The sequence below is a fragment of the Erythrolamprus reginae genome, chromosome 1, assembly GCF_031021105.1.
Source record: "Erythrolamprus reginae isolate rEryReg1 chromosome 1, rEryReg1.hap1, whole genome shotgun sequence".
Classification (NCBI taxonomy): domain Eukaryota; kingdom Metazoa; phylum Chordata; class Lepidosauria; order Squamata; family Dipsadidae; genus Erythrolamprus; species Erythrolamprus reginae.
In genome coordinates, this window is record NC_091950.1 from 345,761,303 (window position 1) to 345,788,862 (window position 27,560).

At 37.7% G+C, this 27,560-nt stretch overlaps 2 protein-coding genes across 12 annotated transcripts in view; one reads left to right on the forward strand and one right to left on the reverse strand.

Moving 5' to 3' along the window:
- The window catches only part of BIRC6 (baculoviral IAP repeat containing 6), a 165,159-nt gene that overhangs the window by 111,611 nt on the left and 25,988 nt on the right, over nt 1-27,560 (forward strand). For 10 of the 11 annotated variants that reach the window (XM_070734154.1, XM_070734158.1, XM_070734162.1 and 7 more), the window contains 3 exons: nt 1,893-2,110; nt 3,769-3,933; nt 4,351-4,519. In XM_070734154.1, coding sequence (XP_070590255.1) covers nt 1,893-2,110; nt 3,769-3,933; nt 4,351-4,519 — 552 coding nt within the window. The remainder of the gene's footprint in view (nt 1-1,892; nt 2,111-3,768; nt 3,934-4,350; nt 4,520-27,560) is intronic. The other variant, XM_070734156.1, reaches the window with a different exon arrangement.
- TUNAR (transmembrane neural differentiation associated intracellular calcium regulator) lies at nt 20,396-20,984 on the reverse strand. The gene has a single exon (XM_070740823.1). The coding sequence runs from the start codon at nt 20,951-20,953 to the stop codon at nt 20,801-20,803; it is 153 nt and encodes a 50-aa protein (XP_070596924.1). The 5' UTR covers nt 20,954-20,984; the 3' UTR covers nt 20,396-20,800.

Genomic DNA, 27,560 nt, shown 5'->3' on the forward strand with positions numbered 1-27,560 from the left:
GCTACTTTTGTGACAGCTACTGTAGCTTTGCACAGATGTGCTTGACTTTGTTTGATCCCAGAAAGCTTACAACTGACATGAACACCTCCCTTTGATGAGAAAGGCCTTCTCAATCAGTAGTTTCTCATGCAAAATAGTGTCATTTTTTTAAAGTTGGTGCTTTGATTCTGGCTTGTATGGAAGCTATTAGCCATATTTGATAGTTCTGATCGAATGGAAAGTCTAATTGACTATTACATCTTCAATTATTTTCTCATTTCTGGGAAAGGAAAGTAACAAGGCCATGTATGGCGACTTGAAGCTTTTGCATTTTTCAGCATAAAATTATTTTAAAAAAATTTGATGGTCTGATGCAACCAAAATGTTTATAATGGTATAAATCTTTTAACATATATATTCATTGATTTTATAAAGTTACTCATATACAGGAAATAAATCTTGTATATTAATTGCAATGTGCAAAATTTATGTTCCCAAAGGAATAAGGCAACACATTGAATTTTTAATGTTGTGGACGGTTTTAGGGAAGATCTATTCTATCCTCTTGTAAGAAATATTCCCATATAAAAACATTCTAAAAAATTGGTCTATATTCTAGACCAGTGTTTCCCAAACTTTTGACATATGTGTACCCCTTCTATAATTTTCGTAACGCTTAGTACCCCTCATCAAAAAAAAAGGATGTATTTTAATAATAATCAAAATATATTTATTTTTTCTTTTTTTTGGGTACATACACAAAATAATAAACGAAAATTATTCATATAAAATATAAATAAAAGTTATATTATAAATAACATTTTTTTGGATCAATGAGAAGGATGAAATTGTTTGTGCTGAGAGGACAGATCTTCATAATTTGGTTCCCTGGTTGTTAATTTTAATCTGAGATGCGGTTCCACTTCCAGTAGTCTGTTCTTTTTTTTCGACTTAATGTCTACAAATGCTGAAAAAGCAACTTCACATAAGTTGGAAAAGGCAAGATGTATTTCAGAACTTTTTCTGAACGCGTACTCTCACCAAACTCTTCCCGTACCCCTGGGGGTACACGTACCACACTTTGGGAAACACTGTTCTAGACAATAGTTTTATTTTATTTGTTTGTTTGTTTGTTTTTCCAATACATAATACATATTGAAGAGAATAGACATGTAGTAATATATATAAAGAAAAGGATAGAAGATAAGATATAAAAATAGAAGAGAATATATATGAAAGGAAGAAAAGATATATGAGATAAAGGAGAGACAATTGGACAGGGGACGAAAATCACACTAGTGCACTTATGTACGCCCCTTACTGACCTCTTAGGAATCTGGAGAGGTCAACCGTGGAAAGTGTAAGGGTAAAATGTTGGGGGTTCGGAGTTGACACTACTGAATCCGGTAATGAATTCCACGCTTCGACAACTCGATTGCTTAAGTCATATTTTTAACAGTCAAGTTTGGAGCGGTTAATAGTCACATGCAAAGAGTATAACCCTCATGATGGCCTGATGTGTGAAAACATTAAATTGGTTTAGTAACGGAAGAAGAGCCATTGTTACTTACCTTACAGCAAATACATAGTTTATTGATTGCACTTTCCTTTCCTGCTGCAGCACTTTCAAGCATGTTAACACTATATTCTAGATACACTTTGTAATGGAAGGGCGGTGCATCTATTTTCCATTACTTTCCACAGGTCCTGCAGTCGACGCTTAAATGTATAATAAAACAAAAACTGTATTTTAGACACCTAATAAAATATGTATGTATGTATTTGAAGATTAATGCATTATTAATTTATTAGATTTGTCTATGGAGAGGGGCGGCATACAAATCTAATAAATAATAATAATAATAATGCTAAACCATTGTGATTGAAATGTTTTATTTATTTATTTATTTTAGGTCACATTCTCCAGTCTCCTTCAGCTAATGTTCTTCCAACTCTTCCATTTCACGTGCTGCGCAGCTTGTTTAGCACTACGCCTTTGACTACTGATGATGGAGTACTTCTGAGGAGAATGGCCCTTGAAATTGGTGCAGTTCACCTTATTCTTGCTTGTTTGTCTGCTCTTAGCCACCACGCTCCAAGAGTTCCCAATTCTGGTTCCAACCAAACAGAGGTGCGTTTGACTTCAGAATAATGGTCTCAAAATTATAAAGATGTTGTATTTTTTTAAATAATCCAACTTTATGTCTTTTATTATCAATATCTATAAGGATTTTGGCACTGGTGTTCTGTGTATGGTTAACTGCCCAAATAATTGCTTCCGGATAATGATTATTCTAAATTTTTATAAAAGAGAAATTGGAATGTTAATGTTTCTGTCTTAATTTTGTATACCTCTAATAATGCTTTTACAGGTTTTAATTGTATAGCTCTTTTTAGAAGACAAGGATCTCAATTTTCTAACCTATTTAAACATATAAGTCTACCTCTATGGATTTCAGACCATTGCTAGTTATTTAAAATAATATTTGTTTTGCTTAATGATCCAGAAGAATAGCATGATATTGAAAAGATGGTACAGTAATCAATTTCCACAGTAGTATGCTTGCTAGAGGATTGTTTTTCAAGATTATTTTACAAAATGAAGCTGTCAACATGAAGCTTTCTCAGCAGGTTCTTTGAGTACAAGTTTTAATTAATTCATTGTTACTGAACATAATATTTTTATCTGCCGTGTCCTGAAATGTCTATCCCAAATTCTTTCAGTCTTCCTAATAGCAGCTCTTTGTTTATTATAAAGGCATTATTATGTCCAGTTTTGGTAATCAAAGCTTACATAAGCCTTGTGTACTTTTTGGAAGTTCAGTGGCCTGGAACTTGGTGGAAAGATGTCAACTTTGTCTGAGTTCCAGAAAAAACTGCCAGTTCATATAAGGCTTTCTCCCCCTCCCAAAAACTGACTGATAATATTTCCTAGCTTCACATAGCTTTTCATGATGTGCCTTTTCCCTATTTGTGAGGTTGAGACCCAATTAGTGCATAGAGACCTTGATGGCAATGTAAAAACATGGAAATTGTCGAGTCTTGCTTTTAAATCAATATAATTGCTTCAAAGACACATAATAAATATAACTTTGTACACTCAAAGTATTTTGTAATGTAGAACAGAATGTTTGCTACTTATGTGATAAGTTGTGATTAACAATTCTCAAAACTAAAAGCTATTGATAAAGAATACTCATGAACTTAATAGTCATTCAGATCAACCTTCCAGAGAGGTTGCATTTTTCCAATTAATACCACAAATGATTTAAGGAGTTATTTAACATAACACAATAAATTATCTGAATTTATTGATGGGATAGATGGGTAGAGAGGTAGATTAGCTTTCTGAATCATCAGATGAAAACAAAGAAGTATTTTCTCAGAAACACAAGTCTGGTGGACATATCAATAGAAACCTGCACCCTCATTTTTGCTAAGCAGATCGGAAAGCCGATCCTTTTTTTTTATCTTAACTTTTGTTTACTGTATGTGTTGTCACTGTTAAGCAATAGAATCAGATCTGTATTATTCACATACAGTATGTAAAGCATTTACAATCAGCAAAATAGATAAATGTTATCCTACAGTTCAGGTACAATAGATAAGGACTGATTGTAAAAACCTGTTAGAATCTTTGCAGAGCAAGCTTTTAGCCATATCCCTTCTTATCCATAAACCAGATACCAAAATAAGGAGCACTTATTCAGTAGGATTTTGTTGACTATTTTGCTCTAGAATGTGAATCTATGCAATTCCAAATGGCAGTGTAATTATTTTTTTAACTAGCCGCAGATGTCAAGCACACACAATAGTGCATCAACAGAAGAACAGCAACTTTACTGGGCTAAAGGCACTGGATTTGGAACTGGTTCTACTGCTTCAGGATGGGATGTGGAACAAGCTCTAACTAAACAAAGACTGGAAGAAGAGCATGTCACGTGTCTTTTACAGGTATTTGAACAATATAACATTCATATACATTCAGTTTATCAAAAAGTAAATCTTTCATTTTGGAGTTACTCTGAATTGCCCTTTTATTGGTATTGAATGCTATTTTTTCCATTATTGAAATCATTCCAACATTAATGTGTGGAATCTGTTCTGAGTATAGAAGTATAAGGTTTAATTAAATCTGATCATTTCTATAGTGAAACAGGAATGCCTATATTGTTCACTAAATGGGCTTTTTAAATTGATGAAGAATGCTTATTAATTTTATCAAATATATTTTTCTATAGCAATGAAAATGAGACTTTTAAATAGTTTTCCTACATACTGCATATAGTAAGAAATACTACTACTTTGTGGTTCATATCCATTATGTGCATATCTCAGTGAAATTCTTAATTTCTTTTTCTTAAATTTCAGGTTCTAGCTAGCTACATAAATCCTGCAGGCAGTACATCAAATGGAGATATCCAGTCCAGCCATGAAAGTAGAGGACAAAACAGCAGTGCCCTTCCATCAGTTTTGCTAGAGCTACTTAGTCAATCATGTCTTATTCCAGCAATGTCATCTTACCTCCGTAATGATTCAGGTAATGTATTACTCTTTGTTTTTCAAAACAGCTTGTTTTCCAAGCCAATGTAGAAATGTTAGGTTTCTATCTATCTATCCATCTATATATCTGTTGCATCAAAGCATATTATGAAATTCAAATGCATTGAAGTTTCTGTAAAATATGTGAGAAACTGGAAGCTTGAAGATGAATATAATTATACCACAAACATTGAAATGTATAACTTATCTTCTGTGTTTTGGATGTTGATAGATTATACATATTCATTTCTTTATCACATGTTCTTATATAACAAAAATCTGTTTCATTTTTTTGGTTTTCTGTAAATTGTGTATAATACATATTTGGTAATGTGAAAGATGAATATTTAAAACGTCTATAAAGCATGATGCTGTCTACAGCAGTGTGGCTCAGAGATGTTTCAGGATAACAATTATTTTTTCATCACATCAATTTAGTATTAGCTGAAACTGAACAAAGTTGAATCCAATTCAGTAGTTTGTCAAAAGGCTAAAATTTATTTACTCAGTTTATTCATTCATTCATTCAGGTTTCTATGCCGCCCTTCTCAACTGATTCAGGGTGGCTTACAACAGAATAAATACAAATACAAACGTGTGAGAAATCTAATATTAAAAATCTAAAAAATTCTAAATCCCCATTATTCCTAAAAACACAATCATCCACATTCATCCAACTGGATTTAGCCATTCATGACATTGGCCAGAGCTAGTTCTTAACACTCACAGCCCCCCCCCCCATGCCTGCCATCAAAGATGGGTCTTCAGAGCCTTGCGAAAGGCCAGGAGGGTGGGGGCAGTATAAATCTTCGGAGAGAGTTTGTTCCAAAGGGCTGAAGCCACCACAGAGAAGGCTCTTTCCCTAGGCCCCACCAGACAACATTGCCTGGCCGAAGGGACCTGGAGAAGACCGACCCTGTGTGACCTGACCAGTTGCTGGGCTACATGAGACAGAAGACGGTCTCTTAGGTAATCTGGTCCTAAACCAGAGTCTTCGGAGAGGGGCGGCATACAAATCTAATAAAGAAAGAAAGAAAGAAAGAAAGAAAGAAAGAAAGAAAGAAAGAAAGAAAGAAAGAAAGAAAGAAAGTAGGACTCTTATCTTTCCTGCTTACAAATTCTACAGTGTCTTTCTAAATCTCACTTGCACATTATTATGATTCATAGGGATGGCAGAGACTATTCAACTGCAAGTTCCCAAAAGTCTAAATGTCAGTTGAGAATGTATTAAAGTGATAAACTACTGCCAAGAGTTCATAAAAGATATAGGTGGTCAAAAGAAGCGACTAACAACAATAGTTATCCATTCAGTTCAGCTTGCAAGAATCAGTTGTAAAAGATTTTATGATTCAGTGAAATAATAAGTAATGGTTCTAATAAGCAATGTAACCTATTCCATACTGATTCTCTAGTGCTTAAAGGCCTTATTCCTGCCATATTGGACTAAATTATATTCTCCGTGGAAACTTTGTTTTATTCATTTAAGTTTTTATAAAGTATAAATAAGGTGTTTGTGTATTAGGGGTATTGCCTGGTATTAAAGTTCAGAATGCATAGCTTGCATTCCCTAGAAATGTTTTAAATTCTACTTGTTACAAGAACAAATCTTTTTAGATTTACATCTTTTTTAATTTGATTTGTTACAGTAAAAGTTAAAATGTTCATTTGTCATGTGATAGCAGGTAATGTTGTTTATGGAGTTAACCTTTCTGATTAGGTTAATTTGTATGCATGGGGGTGGAGAGGATGAAATACTACCTCCCTTGTGCAATGGATCCTTTGGATTAGATCAAGAAGTCTAAACATTGGATCTATGCTGCTCTTTTAACAATTTAAAACTATTGAATTCCCAGTCCTACTTGTTAATTCTTTATGACCGTGCTTGCATTCTTGCAGTTCACATTCCACTGATCTTATTAGCAGTTTGTTGTGGTGTAGAATTCCAAGTGCCTGATTGTTTTTACTTCTAATATTGTTTATTCAAAAACTGAGTTAAAATTCTGAGATGGAAGCCTCAATATTTCTTGCCTTCTGGGGAATCAGTGACAGACAGCTCTGCAAGAGGGAGCCAATGACTGTAACAGAAAGATGGGTCAGGGAATTCATTGCCCCTCCCCCAAACTCTCCAAATTAAGAAAAGGATCTGGGATAATGCTTAGTGCTCCCTAGAAATGATTAGAATTGAATTGAATTGAATTGAATTCTTTATTGGTCAAGTGTGATTGGACACACAAGGAATTGTCTTGGTCCATATGCTATCAATGTACATAAAATAAAATATAGATTTGTCAAGAATCATGTGGTACAACACTTAATGATTTTCATAGGGGTCAAATAAGCAATGAAGAAACAATCAATATTAATAAAAATCTTAGAATACAAGCAACAAGTTACAGTCATACAGTCCTAAGGGAGGAAAAAGGATGATCGGAATGATGAGAAAAAACTAGTAGAAATAGAAGTGCAGACTTAGTCAAAAGTTTGACAGTGTTGAGGGAATTATTTGTTTAGTAGGGTGATTATTTGTTTAGTAAGGTGATGGCGTTCGGGGGGAAATGTTCTTGTGTCTAGTTGTCTTGGTCTGCAGTGCTGTAGCAACATTTTGAGGGTAGGAGTTGAAACAGTTTATGTCCGGGATGCGAGGGGTCAGTAAATATTTTCACAGCCCTCTTTTTGACTCATGCAGTAGAAGTCCTCTGCAGTTCTGATTATCCTCTGAAGTCTGTGTCAGTCTTGTTTTGTTGCAGAACCAAACCAGACAGTTATATAGGTGCAGATGACAGACTCAGTGATTCCTTTGTAGAACTGTATCAGCAGCTCCTTGGGCAGTTTGAGCTTCCTGAGTTGGCGCAGAAAGAACATTCTTTGTTGTGCTTTTTTGATGATGTTTTTGATGTTAGGTGACCATTTTAGGTCTTGAGATGTGATAGAACCTAGAAATTTGAAGTTCTCTACTGTTGATACTGTGTTGTCTAGTATTGTGAGAGGTGGAAGGATTTCTCCTAAACTCTACCACCATTTCTACAGTTTTGAGTTTGTTCAGTTTTAGATTGTTCCAGTCACACCACAAGGTTAGTTGTTCAACCTCCCATCTGTATGCAGATTCATCATTGTCACGAATGAGTCCAATCAATGTTGTATCAACTGCAAACTTCAGTAGTTGAACAGATGGATCGTTTGAGCCGCAGTCATTGGCGTATAGAGAGAAAAGAAATGGTGAGAGTACACAGCCTTATGGAGCTCTGTGCTAATTGTACAGGTATCTGATGTGATTTTTTCCTAGCTTCACCTGCTGCTTCCTGTCTGTTAGGAAGCTTGTGATCCACTTACAAGTGTGTTCAGGTACCACTAGCTTATTTAGTTTGGTTAAGAGAATGTCCGGTATGATGGTGTTGAATGCTGAACTGGAGTCTACAAAGAGGACCCTAGCATAGGTCACCGGAGATTCAAGATGTTGTAGGATGTAGTATAGAGCCATATTAACAGCATCATCTGTCAATCTATTTGCTCAGTATGCAAATTGCACGGGGTCTAACAGTGGATCCGTGATGTTTTTCAAGTTGGACATCACTAGCCTTTCAAAGGTTTTCATAACTACAGATGTTAGAGCAACTGGTCTGTAGTCATTCAGTTCCTTGATGAAGGGCTTCTTCCTGCAATGAAACCATAAAACAGTAGGTTTTATTGGTCTGGGAGCCAGGAAAATTAGTTTTGCTCAAGCCTCAATTCAGAGCCTTTGAAAGGACATTAAGATAATCAATTTTCTCTCTTAACCACTTCCACTAGCAGTTGTTTGTAAGTTGCTTTTTGTATACTAAGAGCCTTCAGAAGGATACATTTTATTATATTGATAATTTTCCTTGAAACCTCAACTAAAGAAGTTTCATGTAAGCTCAGGAACTTAAAAGTCTTTAATTTGGAAATAAGCACCAATGAGCACTGGAGGCTAGTAGAAAAATAAAAATTCTTGAAGATTATAATTTAAGGAGAAGATCCACTAATTCAGAATGGAGAAAGGAATTTTAACTGGAAGAATTCAAAGATGTTTGGCAATAATGTATTCAGAACTTTCTTTAAGGTTATTACAATAAAAATGGGTTCAAAAGAAGAGATAGAAGATAAAATTCAGAAATAGACTATTTTGAATAAGAACTTAAAATTGACTGGATACAAGAATGATATTGAAAAAGATTTTATACAAGATTTAAATTAGCTGATGTTTTAATAGCTGAAAGGGAGATACAGTTAATAAAACAGAAGATTATTTGGGATGTGTGGATTTCAATTCAAAAGTGTATCATGGACAGTTTTCCTATTTTGAACAAGAGAGATGTTTTTTATTTATAAAGAAAAAAATTGGATTTCAACACTATTTGAAAGAAATAATCATCAGTTTTAAAAGTAAAAGGAAGGTTTGAATAAATTGGCTTATTTGATCAAGGTTAAATGTATATGATTTTTTTCCTAACAGGTTTTAAATTTTTTTACCCAGGACTGAATAATGAGATTTTTAACATTCATTTATAGATAAGATGTGGGAAGAAAAGATGTTTTCTTGTATTTTTACATAAAATAACAATTTATACTGTAATATTAAAATTGAAGGAAAGTGTTAAAGTTGGGGAGAAGTTTCTGAGAGGAGATGGAAAGATGATAATACATTAATTTGTAAGACATTATTTGAGGAGATTAAAAATTATTTTTATTACTTTTTCTGGTAGCTTTTAATAGTTATAATCTAATGGAAGGATAAGGCATTAATAATTTGTTTTTAGATGTGAGGTAAGACATCAAAGGAAGAGGTTTTATGCTATTGCAGTTTGCAAGAGAAATAATAAATTATTGTGTAAATGAAAGGAATATTAAATTGATTTGCTTGTTTAAAGATTATATATATAATGAAGGGGGAACATTTTTCCATTATAAAGAGGTATACATTCCTGAGATTCGTTTGTTACCAAGACATAAAGTATCATTTAATTTTGTAGAATTAAAAGAATGAATCAAGTACTGTAGTGTTAATTGGGAGTGAGAGGCTCTGCAGGGTTCGGTATTCTATGTACTGTACTCCTATTTAAAATCTGCATGAAGCTTCTGGATGGGATCATCTGTCACCATGAGGTGAGCTATGAGTTTGCTGGTTATACTCAGTTTATATATCTCCCTACAGTAAGTGATCTGGTTGACACCTAGCTTGGATGCATGGAGGCTATAGTTATTTGGATGGGGAACAACAGGCTTCATCTGAACTCTGGCAAGAATGAATAGTTATGAGATTTGGGGCCTCCTGGTTCAATCTTTGATATTGGATGGAATGTTTGTGCCCTAGACCCTGTGTGTAATTTGAGGATCATGACTCTTTGGCAAAGAGCAGTTGGCAGTTGTGGCTAGGAGGGCCTTTTCACAGCTTTGTGTTGTGTGCCAGATGTGTTTCTTCCTGTATTGTGAGGCTCTTACAGTCACTCATGCTCTTGAAGATCATCTGTTAGCTTAAGCTGGTTCACAATGCAGATGAATGGACATTGAAATATTTATTCTGTGAACTCCACTGGTTGCCAGTTTGCTTCCAGTTGCAATTCAAAGTGCTGATTTTGACCTTTAAAGCCCTACATGGCATAGACCAGGCTATGTGAGGGACTTTTTCTTCCTAATTACATCTCCCCATTCCACCATATCAGACAAAAGAGGAATACTCTAATACTCCTGTCCCTAAATTAGCACCAACTGGCAGGACCCGGGGGGGGGGGGGTTGTGTTAGTGTGTCTGCTTTTTCTGCTATGGCTCACATCCTCAAGAATATCATTCCTGCCGAGTTGAGGATAACCCAATCTTTGTTAGCCTTCTGGAATGGTCTTAAAACATTTGGGGGGGGGGGGTTTCCTACCAACTTTGGGGATTGCAGAGAGATTTTGCAAGTTGGCTGTATAACATTAAGTGGTGTTTGTTCTCCCACTTTTGGGTTGGGTTGTTTATGTTATATGTATTATTTATTTGTTTGCTTTGTTTTGTTTTGTTTTTAGACTGTTTCGAGGCTTTTAAGTATTGTGTTGTGTTGTATGCCACCCAGAATTACATGTTTGTGAGATGAGGAACTATATAAATATAAAAAATACTTATCCTTTGAAGCAGAAGCCATCAGGTCATGATTTGTTAGGAGAATATTGAAGAATTCTGGTAGAAGTGACATTCATGCCATATTTTGGGCAAGGTACCTTCTGTTGAATTAGGAAAACGAAAGGACACTTCAAGAGTGGGCAGTGAACTAAAATGACACTTTTGGCAGCTTACAAGTTTACTTCGTAACAAAAAGAAAAATCTATATGGGTTTTTTAATATGGCAAGAACAGCTATTGTAGGAGGGTTTCTTAATATCAGGCTTTGTGATTTATCACTTAGTAAACCAGCAGTTGCAACTACATATAAGCAGGGTGAAAGACATTTGCCATAGGATAAATTCTATAAAATAATAGATTTTTGTATGGCATCCATCCAGTTATACCAAGAAGTCACTCTTTAGGGCTACACTAACTGAATACTGCTATGAAACTATGTGATTGGGCTTGATAAATTAAAACTTACAGCTTGAAAATTAATCAGCAGTTATGATCAGTGTCTTCTCTGCCCTTCCCTCCCTCAGCCTTGCCCTACAGAAACATCTCCTATCCTATCGCCTTCGCTACCTCAAGCTTTCCCTACAGAAGCCTCCCCTATCTTATTCCCTTCTCTCCCTCAGCCTTGCCCCAAAGAAACATCTCCTATCCCAAGGTTCGACAAACCCAGGCGCCTGGTCGCCAGTGGCGCCTAGAAAATGTTGTCTGGCGCCTAGAAAATGTTGCCTGCTGTACTGTATGTCAGCGTTTCCCAACCGGTGTGCCGCCTGGGCAGGGCGCTGCGGTGCCTCTGACCTCTCCGCTCCTGCCCGATGCCGCGGTTTCTGGCGCTCTCCTGCTGGGTCCCAAAGAAGGCAGGCAGGAAGGAGAGCTCCATTCTTCGCGCCTTTTTCCCGCCTTCCTTCTTTGGGGCCCAGCAGGAGAGCGCCAGAAACCGCGGCATCGAGCAGGAACCGGGAGGTCGGAGGCACCGGCACGGCAGCGCCCGCCCAGCTGAAGGTTCCCTGTCGTCATCGGCAAGTGTCCTTTGGGGCCCGGCGGGAGGGCACTGGCGGTGGGAGCGGGGGGGGGGGGCCGCAGCTGCAGCGGCACAGGCAGTCGCGGGGAGATGGCGGGGGGAGCGGGGGGCGGCTAAAGCGGCCCCGGGCACCGTTCCCTGTACGCTTTTCCAGGGGCGCGCAGGGAGCCGCGGCCACCCGCCCGCCTACCGGATTTCCCTCCGCGCGGCTGGGGAGGTGGATTCGCCGCCCCCGCCAGCCCGATCTCCCTCCAGTGGCTGGTGACGTAGTTCTACCGCCCTCGCCAGCCTGATCTCCCTCCGTGGGGGGGTGGGGGGCGACGAACCGACGACCGGGGGCTGTCCGTCCGTGTTGGGTGGTGCAGGGCAGGCACAGGCAGCCCCAGGGGAGAACAAGGGAGGGAGAGAAAGGAAAGAGAGAGTAAGGGAGGGAGAGAAAATTGAATGAAGGAGGGAGAGAAAGAAAGAGTAAGAAGCAGAAAGGATAGAGAAAAAGGAAGAGAAAGGGAGGGGGAGAAAGGAAAGAGGGAGGAAGGGGGGGAGAGAAAATTGAATGCAGGAGGGAGAGAAAGAAAGAGTAAGAAGTAGAAAGGATAGAGATAAAGGAAGAGAAAGAGGGGGAGAAAGGAAAGAGGGAGGGAGGCGGGAGAGAAAATTGAATGAAGGAGGGAGAGAAAGAAAGAGTAAGAAGTAGAAAGGATAGAGAAAAAGGAAGAGAAAGGGAGGGAGAGAAAGGAAAGAGGGAGGAAGGGGGGGAGAGAAAATTGAATGAAGGAGGGAGAGAAAGAAAGAGTAAGAAGTAGAAAGGATAGAGAAAAAGGAAGAGAAAGGGAGGGAGAGAAAGGAAAGAGAGAGAAAGGGAGAGAAAGGGAGGGAGAGAAAATTGAATGAAGGAGGGAGAGAAAGAAAGAGTAAGAAGTAGAAAGGATAGAGAAAAAGGAAGAGAAAGGGAGGGGGAGAAAGGAAAGAGGGAGGAAGGGGGAGAGAAAGAAGATATGAAGGAGGGAGAAAAAGAAAGAGAGATAGGAAGGAAAGAGGGAGAGAAAGGAATGAGAGAGAAAGGGAGGGAGAGAAAGGGAATGAAAGAGGGAGAAGGGGTGAGAGATAGAAAGGATAGACAGAAAGGGAGAGAAAGGAAAGAGAGAAAGGGAGGGAGAGGAAGGAAAGAGATGAGAGAGGAAGGAGGAGACAGAAAGAGAGGAAGGAAGGAAGAGAGAAAGAAAGAGGGATGGAGAGAGAAAGGAAGGAAGAGAGAGAAAGAGGGAGGGAGAGAGAAATAGAGCGAAAGGGAGGAAGAGAGATTTTTTTTGTCCAAACTTTTTTTAGCGCCCCCCCCCCCCATGTTCCCCAGGATTTTGAAAATATGAAAAATGTGCCGCGGCTCCAAAAAGGTTGGGAAACACTGCTGTATGTGTATACAGTATATTTTTCCCGCCTTGTGTTTACGCCCAGAAATGGTACATCTTGGCTTCCGTAGCTCCGCCCATCAACCTCGGAGCGAGCTGCTTTCCCAGCGTCCCCTGCGCTTGCATGCGTCTCTCCCTCCCCCCCTTGCCTCCATTCCGCCTCCTACTCGAACCCCTTCACTCCCCCCCACCGCACACAGACGCTCCGATCTTGGCCGCTCACCCGCCTTCGGAGAGAAGCGGAAGCCCCTCCCCTCCCGGCGTGAGGTTTTGTTCATTCCTCCTCCGGCCGCGTGCGCGGTGACTTCCGACCAGTAACCCCTCCTCCCCCCTCCCCCCCTCACCCGCGTCCCCGGCCCGGTCTCCCTTTCCTTCTTCTCTGTTTCGGTTTCTGACTAACGGTCTCCCCTCGGATCCCGACGGGAGTACAGCAGAGCCGGCTCGGCGGAGCCAGGCCTGCGCCGGGGGGGAGGGGGTGAAAGCGATGTCAGGTGGAGACTCGGCAAAAAACCAAGTTTGCTTAAAAAAAATTCTGGCTCCTAAATTTTTTGGCTGGCTCCTAGATTCTGAACAACTTTGTCGACCCCTGTCCTATCCTATCCCCTTCTCTCCTTCAGGCTTGGCCCACAGAAGCCTCTGCTATGCTGTTCTCTCCAGAGTTGTTTTCAAGTGGGGAGGGGGAATGCTGGCTCCATCTGATAAGAATAGATGTATCAGGTAAGACCAATGCCCCTTCTCCATCATGGGTGGAGCCAGCATTCAGGATGGGACCTACCAAGGCCAAAAGTCCCCCAAATGAGCATAGTCCAAGTCTGATTCAGTGAGACTCCTTCGGACCCTCTGCAGGACCCTACAGCCCAAGGCCATGTTTGCCAACACGAGCAAGTTGATTTTGTAGTGGCAGATAAACTGAGAAGGGAAAGCCCAAGTCGCCATTCGACAAATATCCACCGAGGAAACCTGGGTCACCCAGGCCATCAATGTTGGTGCACTACGCATACAGTGGACTGTGATCCCCAGCGGCCACGGCATATCAAAGTTTGTAAGCCTTAGCAATAGTTGTGCTAATCCAATGACCAATGGTTGTGGAGGACATCTTCAGACCCAAGGAGGAAGAAAAGCTCTATGGATGTCCAACATGTGCCAAAGTCTCAGGCAAAAATTGGGTAGGACTAGCTCCTGAGCCCTATGAAAGATGAAATTAACCTTGGGAATGAACGAACAACAACCTGAGAACAACCCGGTCCACATGAAAAACACATAGGTCCTTCTGAATGGAAAGCACGGAGAACTCGGAAATCCTGCGAGTCAACATGATTGCCACCAGGAAGGTAACCTTGTAGTAAAGATACCTGAGAGTAGCTGACCATAGTGGTTCATAAGGAGATCCCATCAGCAACTGTAACACCTTGGGAAGATCCCAGGTTGGGTAGAGATGAATAACCAGAGACCGAAAGTTAGAAGCCCCTGCAAAAAAGGTGAACCATGGGAAATTGCACCAGAGAGTCCACCTGGTCACAGGAAAGAATAGGTTGACCTAGGGAAGGCTGAAGCAGCTCATGATGTCACAAAAGAGTGACAGGTGCAGGCGCCACTCTGCATGGTCCACCTCTGTCCAACTGAGCCAGTCCATTTCGGTATTGAAAACCCCAGAGATGTGGTGCACTGAAAAGGAGAGAAGATGCTTCTCTGCCCACAGCCTCATCTCAGTTCTTTCAAGCTGAAAAAGTGACGGTGTGAAAAATTTCCACTCAAACCAGAAATCTAGGCCAAAGGAGTGGAAATTCAGAAGTCATGAAGGAAGCAAAAGCCCCGTTTGTCCAATCTGAGGAGCGAGTTGGAGCTGGGTCCTAGGAGAGCGGATCCAGCAAAAAATAACAAACTCAGTCCTCCTTCTGACTGGACGAGGACAACCCATTCTGAGTGCTGGCTCCACCCACAGTGAAAAATATCCAGGACAGAAATAAAGATTGAAGCATAAAGAGCCTTACTTAGTGGAATACTTAGGGATCTGTTGATGATAGAAGTTAATGGTCCCTAGGAAAATTCTCAGAACTTTTTTAGTGCAGTTATGGAACATGTTACTATGCAAGTAATTTGACTGGCTTTTAAATTGGATTCCCAAATAAGGTATCCCAAATAAAAAGCTTCTAGGAAGTAAAATTGCAGGGTTTTGCTGTATATTTTATAGCCCTTCAGAGTCATGTATGACAGGAATGCCTTTTAATGTGGTTTTCAATAGCTACCCCTAGCAGGTTGTCCATGTACTGTATTAGTTTTGCTTCTTTAGGAAGGGTTAATGTTTATTGTGAACACATTCCTATTTGTTTGTTTGTTTGTTTGTTTGTTTGTTTGTTTGTTTGTTTGTTTATTACATTCATATAGCTGCCCCTCTTTCAATAAACCCTGAGCTGCTCCTAATCAAAATAATGTTGCAAATATCCAAAATCCCTGGAGTAAGCATGTCCAAGTGTACTTGTTCTCTGTGGTAAAAATAACAGGTACAAGTGGATTTTGATTAGTGTGGGTAATTAAGCCTTCAAACTGGTTGCCTTATTTGAAGTGATGTTTCTATAGAAATGTGGCAATTGGTTCCAGCTTGATAGAAATAGACAGTAAAAATTTTAAAACATAATTTTATATCTATATTAATGAAATAGTAAAGGATAAAAATATACATGTATGGTTAAGTAAGTAAGTCACAGGATAATTTAAAAAAACAAAAAATATATAAATATATAAAGATATAAAAATATCTTAATTGCCTTTCAAAATATTTTAGCATCACAGAGTGAACTGTTTTCCCTTTATTTAAATCTTTATAATATGCTGGTAGATGCAGAGTGCTCTAGCCACATCTCAGCGAATTTGCATGCTCCAATTGAGGTTAGGATCACCATCCATAATTAGCAGCATCCAAAACCCCAGCCACAACCGCTCATGTGCTAGCCTCAATTGTGCATGTGCTAGCCTGACATTAACTGAATGCTGGGTTGCCTTAAACACAACCTGCTATCAATTTATAATTTGTACTAAATCAAATACCATAATATTTGAGTTCACGTTAATTACAACCTATTTGAATCAAGAATCTGTTTATAAAGATACAATGAAGGAGAAAGAACAAAAAATGAGTGGTTTGGCAAGGATAGTAACAAATACTACAGTAGTATTTGGAACAATGGAAGGAAAAGGAATTGCCTAGTGATTAATGGTTCTATAATCCCAAACAAAATGACACATTTTTTTTCCTGTTTGTTCATCCTGCCATATTTTCGAATGGAAAAATAGTATACAAATTAAGATTCCCTGGACAAGGTAGAAGGTGCTAGCCCTCTTTTGCCTCTTTTGTTTCCCCCCTCTATAGCAGGGAAAATATCAAGGAAAATATCCAGCAAAGAATATTCTGGTACATCCATAGAAACCCAATTTGAAGTACAATAAATTCCAATATCCAGCTAACCCAATGAATCCCTAGCCCTAATAAGTTTACTAAAATATAAAAAGTAATGTTAGATCTAAGTTATTCTAATTCAGAAGTGGAATAAGAAGCATGTAAGGACATAAGAACATAAGAGCCATGCTGAATCAGGCCAAAGCCCATCGAGTCCAGCATTCTTTGTCACACAGTGGCCCACCAATTGTCCATGGGGATCTTGAGCAGAAAGAGAAGGCAAAATCCTCCCTTTCCCTTGACCCCCAACAAATGGTACCCAAGGCAGTATTCTCCCTGCTTCCTTGGTAAGATTTCCCTGAGGCAGGAAGGACAAGAAAAATATTTGCAGAACAAAGTAAATTGCACCAGTATATATTAACAAAGTATTCAATCCTGAAACAGGTGTAGATACAAAGAGATCAGACTGATCAACAGTATTGAAAATGGAAAGAGGGCCTTTACTGTGGAAAAAAAACAGGATTAAGGTTTTTCTTTAGAGCTTCAAATTATAAATGGTGAGACAAAATATTAGTAGTTTGGGAGTGAATTAGTATAGGAATGTAAAATTGATGGCCTATGAGTATTGTCCTTGCATTCCAGACATTAAGATTTCTATCATCTGTGTTTTTTACAGTATCTGGAATTTCATCCTATGGTTGACCATTCCATTTTCTGTTAGTAGGAGAGAATTTTGCTTTAAATCGTTAAATATGTAAAGCTAACAAATGGTCAGTCTGCATATTTTTTTTAGCTACAGTTCCCAGTACTTACTTCTATTGATGGGTAACATACCTGGGTTCTCCAATCCAGAACTGTGTCATTAATTTATTTTGGATGTCCCCCTCAAAAGTACCCATTACCAAAATTACAATGGAGAGCAGCGCAGAATCTGATTTGATAATCTCTGCAATGTTCCTCTAGACCAGTGATTTTCAACCTTTTTTGAGCCACGGCACATTTTTTACATTTACAAAACCCTGGGGCACATTGAGTGGGGCCCGGGGGGGGGGGAGGCTAAAAAAAGTTTGGACAAAAAAATTATCTCCCTCCCTTTCACTCTATTTCTCTCTCCCTCTTTCTCTCCCTTCCTTCCTTTCTTTCTCTCTTTCCATCCCTCTTGCTTTCTCTTCCTTCCTTCCTCTCTTTTTTGCTCTCTTTCTCTCTCCCTCTCTACCTCCCTCTATGTCTTTCTCTCTCTCTCCTTCCCTCCCTCTCTTTCTCTCTCGCTCGCTCTTTCCCTATCTTGCTTTCTTTCTTTCTTTCTCTCTTGCTTTCTTTCTCTCTCTCTCTTGCTTTCTTTCTCTTTCTTTCTCTCTCTCTTTCTTTCTTTCTCTCTCTGAGCTTCGTGGCACACCTGACCATGTCTCACGGCACACTAGTGTGCCGCGGCACACTGGTTGAAAAACACTGCTCTAGACCTTGGACTGCTTCAATTTCTTCTCCTTCTATCTGCCAGGAAGTAATGGGACCAGATGCCATGATTTTAGGATTGTTGTTTTTTTATGTTGATGCAATGGGCATGAATTTGAACAGACTCGGGCACGCAATGAAGGACTGGGTGACCTGGATGATTGAGAATCTCCATAGACACCTCTGAATGTATCCCAGCTTTTCAAGTAAAGGCAATACATTAAATGCTCTATCACTGTTGAAGGCATTGAGGAATCTGGTAGGAAATATCTCTGAAAGGATGATCCAGGGTGTTGCAGATTGTCTAATCTTGCTGTTAAATGTTCAAACTAATTTAGGGTAATATAAAAGTGGTGTCTCTTTCCAAGTATTTTATGCCAAGTGTTGTGTTAAAGAGAGCTCTTTCAGAAATATAGTGAATAAATTAATCATTATATCCCAAGAATATCTCTATTGTGACAAATTCCACCTTCTCCCTACCCATGAATCTGACTTTCAAAAGTTATCCTAAATAGTCACCATATCATAGCCCTTTAGAAAAGTTTATTGTAATAGATAATTAGAATATTCATCTAAGCCACTCAGTAGTGTATTTCCTGGAATGCTGAATAGAAGATGATGTATTAAACCTGTTTGTTCTATGATCCATTTGTTTGATTTCTTACCAACCCATGGTATTTTCAGTAGTCCTTTCCAATGCCAAAGTTCAAAAATATCAGTGCTCTTTTTTCCCCTCTACTTTTTTAAAGTCCAGGTTTCACTTTTGTAGAGCAAAGAACCATTGATTAAACAGTTCTGATCTTTGTAAGCATAGACACATCATAACATTTGATATGAGTGCATATATTACATGTAAGCACATATATTTTAAAAATCTCTTGATTCAAAGTTATTTTGTTAGAACTGTGTGTCTCCGTGCGTGTGCAGGTATGCCACTTTAAGTCATTTTAAGACTTACATTTTAAATGTAAACATTCTAAAGTGATCATAACTATTGTCAAGTTCAAATGCTAATCTGAAGAGATATTTAATTGTACCTAGTAGATAGTTTGACAAGGATTGACAATACATTTGCTACTATCCATACTTTACTGATTTATGTTTTTCATTACTTATCTGGGTCTTCCTTTCAAAAATATTCATTAAAATATATGTGCTCTATGCTGTCCTTTCTCCTATATATGCATCTTTGCCCAAGTACCATGTGTTAATTTTTCACTTCCGCTCTTATACTCTTCTGTTTTTCTTTTCATTCACTTCAGTCCTGTTAGCTTTTGTCAGTTCTTCATGTCCAATTACTATTTGTATCCTTATTCCATATCTCTTTGTTAGCATCCAATGTCCAAATATAGGTCTCCTTGCAGTTCAGAGAAATAAATATCTTTTGTCTTCTTAATGCTCTTTTATAAGTCTGAACATTTGGCCAGTCTCCCAAGCATTAATTTAATTCTTAGCAATAAAAGTTTTAAATTAAAAATGGGTCCTTATGGGGGATAAAAACTTTCATTTCAGCTTAGACGTTAGGTTCAACCTACCTGTTTGTTGGACTTAGTTTTTCATCTGTTTAATGTCCTAGTTCCTGTTTTGGAAATTAGAGTTACATCAGATATTAAACAGTAATAAAGGACAACTGCCTTGTTATATTGTCACATCTAGTATTCAAAGACATTACATTTTTTCAAAGATTATTTACTCAAATATTAATAATGTTTCTTACAATCAAAATGTTCTTTAAAATACAGGCAAAATTGGAAAGGCAACAGCATGGACCATAATTTTTAAAATGATTGGTTTAGTTGGCACATGGAATAGGAAAACAGTGTGGTTGATGTACATTTAACAGCACAGTTCTCTCTTTTTTAAAAAAAATATATAAATCCCTTTGGTTTCATTATGTTTCCCCCCCTTCCCCTATAAGTATTATAGTCCAAGAGACACTTTAAAACTGTAAAAATGTTTATTTAGATCAATTAAGTGGAATTTTAAGTAAATGCATGAAAGGTTTCCCCAGGTTATTGGTCATGGAGAATATATTGTTTGGAACCAATATAATACCATAACACTTTAAAACCATCTGTTTTAAATCATACATGATTCAAATTTCAATTACTCGGTGTATTTCTTTCTAATATTCTGTTAAAGTCAGACTTCTATAGTAGATTGCAATTACTGTGTTTTCCTCAAACCATGATCTTCTCTCTTTTTTTTTAAATGAAAATTGCCCTTGAAATAACAATTTGCAATACAAACATTGTTTTACAATTACATGTTGTATAGAGTATAGCTTATAAGCATGGATATAAATTAAATACCTACAAGCATTATATTGCAATACCTGACAGAATTGTCATCAGTATAAGAAATAAAAGTATCATGGAAGCTAATCAATGAAGATTTTATATATTCATAATATAGTGCTTAACAATGTTCTTCTTTCTACATTTCATGTATAGTTGTATAAATTTTAGCACTTAATAAGGGTAGAAAGTGCACTGGATTCCAACCCAGATGTTATTTAAATGAATCCAGAAGTTTAAAGGGGAACAGGTAAATAAAACAAGTAGGTTTCATGGCACCATTATCTTTATTTGTAACCTGCTTATATTATCAATGTCCCCCAAGTTCACTGGCAGAAGAACTCTGTATGAATTTTAGAGATTGAATATTGACACTCGTTGTTTAGAAGTTGAATACTGTTTTCATTTACATGTAATAAGATTACTTAGATTTAAATATATTTTTTGAATACGGTCAGTGGTGCTGGGCCTTTATCTGGGCAGTTTTGTCTGGAATGTATATTTTCTTTTGAGGCTTTGTTTCCTGTAGGATAGAGTTCACTGATCCTATTTGTCATTGCTGGCCTTTGCACTATGTGCTTTTCCGGATTTCTAGAAAACCATCAAAGTGTTGTGTAGATATACACAAAAATTATTACAAATAGATTAAGCACTGTTCCAATTATTCCCAACAGAGCTAAAACCGATTCCTCTTTTTCCTCACTTTCTTCTTGCCTTTTTACATCTTCTAACGTTGTAATGGCAGCGCTCCTCATTTTTTCTGCAAAAACCTTCACCAGTGTTTGAACTGCTGGCTAGAAAGAAGGGAAAAAATTACTTACTTTGTGGATCCTCCCTCCCCTTCACACATATACATATACACACAAATCCAACATATACATAACCCAAATATTACTGCACATGTATTCTAAAAAAGAGAAATTTATAGTTCATTCCAATCTAATTTTAATTTCTGAATAGTTTCTCCCCCAAAGTCTGCACCTGTACTTTACGTAGTAAACATATGTGGCTTACTGAAAAACAGATAAACAGGAAATAGACAGGTAGTTAAATTAGTATACATTGATGTGTCAATAAGCAAGTTTGATCACATAATCCAAATTAGGTTAGCCTTTTATATGAAAGATAGAGTGGTTTGGTGGCTTTTATATCTAAAAATTTACATTAAGACTGGAAAGAAAAAAAGAGAAAATTGTATAAATGTTGCCATGAAGTGTGGCAACAGATAGCACAGTGCTGTTAGGAAGGTTTTGAAGAAGTGCTATACATACAATTTATGGTAGATACCAGCTATTGTCTTTTGTTTCCTTTTTGTTTTGTGGTGTTTAATATAGATTTAATGTGAATTTGGTTGCATGGTTCATCATATAATCTTTTGGTGTCAGAAATGAAAATATATTTATGCTTGGATTTGCAATTTGTTTAAATATTACTCTGCTGGGGAGGGGGGGTTATTTTCAGTCTAACCTGAATGGAATGCCAGACAGTTTACACACAATATCCAGAAAGGCATATAACTGAATGCCTATTGAAATTACATGTTTTTGAATATTTTAATTACATTTAAAATTAAATGATTGCAGCAATCAAAGATTAATAAACTGATTTACGCTTAAAGATTTGTAAAAGCTTCTCTTACCCTACATTGCATCAGGAATAAAATCTCATCAGACATGCTGCTTACTCCTCACTGCAGTGGAAAAACAGCCTTATCTTCATGGAGGGCTGTTCTTTTCAGTCAGAGCAGAAATTGTATGCATGCATGAACAATTTCTTGATAAATTAGGCTGCAGATGCAATAATGTTATAATATCTTCCAAGAAATGCAGGCCTTATGTCGGTTATCCATTCAGACAATGTTATGTTTGGAAGCAAATCCCTGCGCTTCTTATCCAGGTTGTATATTTGTTCCCCTTTTAAATTTTTTGAATCTTCGATCAGACGAAGCACATTCTGTACCAACAGTGGCTACACAGCTGAGGCTTCCAGTTAAAATTTAATCTCCCACTCTTTGTCATATACATGTAGCTGTTAACCCAAGACATTCCAGAGGCATGTTTTGGTAACGTGCTCTCGGTCTTGTTAATTCTCTGAAGACATTTCCTTCGTGTCGCTGAGTTGTAAATCCAAATGTAGTAGATGCAGTTATATTGCCCTGTTTATATTTTTATCCAGAAGGAACAAAGTTAGTTGTTTTGCGACAAGGATAGGAGTATTACACACCTGCATTCGGAGCATCTGACAAATAATCCCAAGGCATTCTTCAGAGCATTGCATAACTTAGCAGCCAGTCAGATCTGAGGAGTGGAATGTCAGTGGCTTCAGTTGCATACGGTAGTGAGTGGTGACATTGATTAAACATGCAGTTGGCACTTGCTGAATAAAGAACAGCTACAAGTCCCCCTTGCAGACAATGAGTTGCATAACAATGCATGATGGTTCTGCTGTTTCATTGTCAGGCTAGGCACATTTTAATCCAGCAACACTTGTGGAAGTGTGCTGTGTAGAAGGAAGCCAAATTGACAAAGTACTATGCTGCTTTAAGGCATTTGAGCCGCAACAGGGTTTTCGATCCTTTTGCCTTTTGAGTTCTTTTTCATTTCAACAGCTTTTGGTAGACTGTTGAATCAAAATGGAACTGTTGTTTTGAAATCTATTATTCCCCTCCTGTTCTCTCTTTGAAGAATACAGGTCAGTGTGAAAATAACACCATGTACAAAAGAAATGTTCCCAGCCTTTTGTCATAGGAAGTAATTATCTGATATTCTGTGCAGGAATGACAAATCTGTGCTAATTCAGTGTAGTGTATTAAGTTGTGTGTAATACCTTTTTCAGATAAAAACAGAATGAATACTTTCTTAAGTGACATATTTCATTATTAAGAAAATTGATAGACAATGATTTTGAATGAAAACAGTTTTAGCTTGCATGCTTGCATTCTTTATCCACAGTTAAAAATTATTTCTGTGCATGTCTTTTTCACTAAATTTGTTTCAGGTAAATTGTGGTATTTTGACAGTATTACTTTAAAATTTAAAAACCTCAGAGATGCATTTAACATAAAAGCAGAGCATATTACAGCACAAAGCCTGATTTGCAAGATGGTCTCTATCAGCATTTGAAATAATTTTGGAATTAGTATGTATTAATTTGTAGGGCTGTTTTGAAGAAACATTATTTGATTGACAAATTACTTAGAATATTACATAGCTTGGCGTAAAATATTTTCCCACCTGAGGATATTTAAGGGAGTGTCATGAAAAATACATTTATTGTTCACATGACTTTATATTATTTCAAAAATTCTATTACTTTTAACAAAAGTTGTGTATTTTTAGATTGAGTTCTGCTACTGACTCCACAAGTTGATTTCTGACTGATTCCTATCTGACAAGATACAATATCAACAACTGATATACTGTATATGTGATGTGTTTTTTTAGAAATACTACTCATTTGAAAATACTATTTTATAATAAGCCAATAAAATTATATGCTTTAGCAACTTTCAGTATCTACAGTAGATCTGAATACTTCCGTTTTCAGTCCATTAGTTTTTCTATGTGGGTAATTCTTTGTCAAGTGAACCAGGTGTCCACTTGACTGATTTTTGCAGCCTTATTTGAAAAGAAACCATCACAAAAACAACATGTATGATAGGAAAAAACCTGCTCTTTCAAATGAAATAAAAATGAAGATGATTGAACGTGAGAAAACAAAGAGCTCTGTTTCATCACCTTTAAGCATCTTCATTAGAAAGAGCACGGTTTTTTCTATCGCTCTGTTTTCTCACCTTCAATCATCTTCATTTTTATTTCATTACAAAGAGCACATTTTTTCTATCATATACAGTGATCCCTCGATTTGCGCGTTCTCGATTAGCGCGAAACGCTGCAACGCGGTTTTTCAAAAAATATTAATTAAAAAATAAGTCCGCTTTTTTTTTTGCTATACCACAGTTTTTCCCACCCGATGACGTCATACGTCATCACCAAGAGTCACTTCTCTGTCTCTTTCTCTTTCTTTCCTGTCACTATGCTTCAATCATTTTCTCATTTCTCTTTTTTCTCCCCTTTTTTCTATCATTTCTCTCTCTCTTTCTTCCTCTCTCACACTCTCTTCCTCCCTTCTCTCTCCCCCCCTCCACTTGCCCACGAGAAGAAAAAAAGCAACCTCTGCCGGGCAGCTCCCCTTGTGCCCCCGCTTTGTGCCTGCCTCTTTTGGGGATTTTTTTTTCTTTTCTTTTTTGCGCTGGCGGCAGGAGCTGTTGGGGAGGGCTCTGCCGGGAAGGCCTCTCAGCTGCAGAGCCGAATGGGGGCGGAGGCAACAGCGGAGCCCGGCGCTGGGGCCATGCGAGGCTGTTCATCCAGGGGGGCGTGGACTGGCAAGTCGCCCTCCTTTCTCTCTCTTTCTCAAGATCGCTTGCCGCTTGCCTATTGCAGCGAAGGAGGCGAAGCAAGGCTCCAAGCTGCAAAGCGGCAAGCGATCTTGGAGTTTCCCCTTTGCCTGGGCGGCGGGAAGACCAAGGGAAGGTTCCTTCGGCCGCCCAACACCTGATCCGCTCCGCAGCGCGGCAGCAGCGAGGAGCCGAAGATGGGGTTTCCCCTTTGCCTTTACCCCATCTTCGGCTCCGCGCTGCGGAGCAGATCAGCTGTTGGGCGGCTGAAGGAATCTTCCCTTGGTCTTCCCCGCCGCCCACACGCAAACTCCACCATCTGCGCATGTGCGGCCATGAAAAAAATGGCACACATGCGCAGATGGTGGTTTTTACTTCCGCATCCAGTATAACGCGGAAATCGGTTAGCGCGGGAGGTCTTGGAACGTAACCCCCGCGCTAACCAAGAGATCACTGTATGTTGTTTTTGTGATGGTTTCTTTTCAAATAAGGCTTCAATTTTACCTGGTCCACTTGACAAAGAATGGCCCATATAGATGACTGTTTCCAATTTTTTTTACCACTTTTTAATGACTACTTTTATCTATTATTGTTTGAATGCTTTGCATTTTGAAACACTGTAGTTTTTTATATATGCAGTAAATATTAAAATCAATAGGAACTTTTAGTATCTTTTAGGAATTACACAAAGTTCTTGATGCTTCAGTATAAGAAACTAAATTAGTGCTGGTTGTGGTCTTAAACTTCCTACATTATAGACATAGCTTGAAGGCAATGCCTGCTCCACTATGTTATTTATATCAAATATAAATAATTTTTCCCATATTGTGAAAGGAATCCTTTCATTTTCAAAAGGAGCAATCCTACAAGTTGTTATTGTTGTTTTGGTTTTATGGAACATACCACCAAGCAAGAAACATTCATTGTCATTAGAGGATAATTTATACTATGAAAAGCATATTGCCTTCCAATGGTTTTGAGGTTCTTTAATCGGAGCATTTAAGGCATTATCTGAAGAAATTTAACATGTTATCGCTCTTAAATTATTTTGATTTTTATGTCCACCAGCTTTTCTTTTCATAGGGTGATCTACATAGGAATATTAATTAATTTGTTCTACATTTATAATAGAAATATAAAAATAATTCACAAACATTTGAATTATATTTTAATCCAAGTGCTTAATTTAAAGAGTTAAAAATGGCTATGTAAAATAATCTATTTAAATTCAGCATTATTTTGGTAATAGTATTCCAAAACTTGTATCTAGTTTAAAGAAAAGGGGAAACAGAATTTGGATTAAAATAAATTGTATTAATTAAAGCACTAACCTCACAAAATGTAGTTGCAAAATTTAGGTAGTATGGTTGAATAAGTCTTCTTAAAGTTCCATCTATTAGAGTTTTTTAAAATCATCTATTTTATTAGAATCCCTTTGAAAAATACTGTGACTTGTGAAAGTTTAAATGAAACATAATTATTCCTACACTTTTTCCTCACTTTAAATCTCAGCAGGCACACATCATAATTAATTTGAATAGGATTAGAATTAGTTGGCCATTTTCCAGTAAGAGTGGTTTAGATTAATTTGAAGGGCAATATTAAATAAATAGTGGTAGTAAAAAGAAAACAATAAAGAAATGATACAGAACTATCAATGTAAATAACAATTCATAGAAGCCCAATAGTTGACAGAATTCCATATTTTAAGAATTTATTTTCACTTTTTCCCCTTTTGCTCATTCATTTTAATAATGATGTGTCCATTTTTATAATGACATTAACTAATGTGTCAAAGTGCAGGTGATATTTAATAAAATCTCAGAAACTAGCATAATTGATGGGTGCTTTGTATTTTTTTCCTATGAAATGTCAGAAGCAGAAATAATTATGTAGAATACAGTGGGGGGGAAATATGTGCCAAACATGAGCAAATATATTTACATTTTTATTAGAACTACATTGAACTACTAAGAAGATCAACTAATATTTTAGATATCCTTGGTTTTGTCTTAAGCTAGTTGACTTTTCTCCCCAAAGAGTGAAATTAAATCATTTTTTCTATTAGGTAATTAAAATAAAATAGAAGTAACTTATTTAATCTTTTTTTACCTGTAGGGATAAAAATATGTTTTCATAGAGCAGGGATCCCCAACCCCTGATCCACGCAAGAAACAAAGCCCCACCTACAGGATGCAGGCAGCATGCAAAATCACACACCCTTCAGTCCGTGGAAAAACTCTTCTTCACGGAGCCGGCCCCTAGTGCCCAAAAGGTTGGGGAATGCTATTATGGAAAATAAAAGGGAGATTTTTGAATATCATTGATCCCTTTTGTTGGGAGATTCTGCAAAGTTTAAGAGAATCATTTAGATATAATGCGTATCAACTGTGTGAATCAAAAGTTGGTAAATATAGGTAGGATTCATCTATCTCATTAAGAGATACTGTACAATGGTTTGCGTAGGTTTGACTTAGTATACTGTTTAAACTTGATGAATTATGATTTATTCAATCTATAACTAAGCTTGATGTGTAAATCTAGTCCTTGGTAGTTAGAATTCATAGAGTATGAGGGTTTGATGATTAATAAGGTTGGCTTGCAGGTTGAGAAGAGGTAGCTAGGGACAATGGTAGATATTCAAGAATATCAGTTCTGCCATATGCCTTCCATTGCACAGTGAGCAAGAATACCACAGTTCGAAGGGATCATGGAAGTTTTATAATCCAACCTCTATCAGGGGTGAAATTCAGGATGTTCAGACAGGTTCTGTAGAAACGGTGACGGAGATTATGCGCAGTTCAGAGAGCCAGTAAATCGCACCACTGACTGGTATTGCCCCTCCCCTATTACTCACTCCTCTCCTTCTCGGGGTCATACACACAGAGCAAACATAAAAAGGAGGTTAGAAGCACCCAGGTTGAACACTAGAAGATTTCACTGAACTTTTCTTTTGGTTCTGTTGT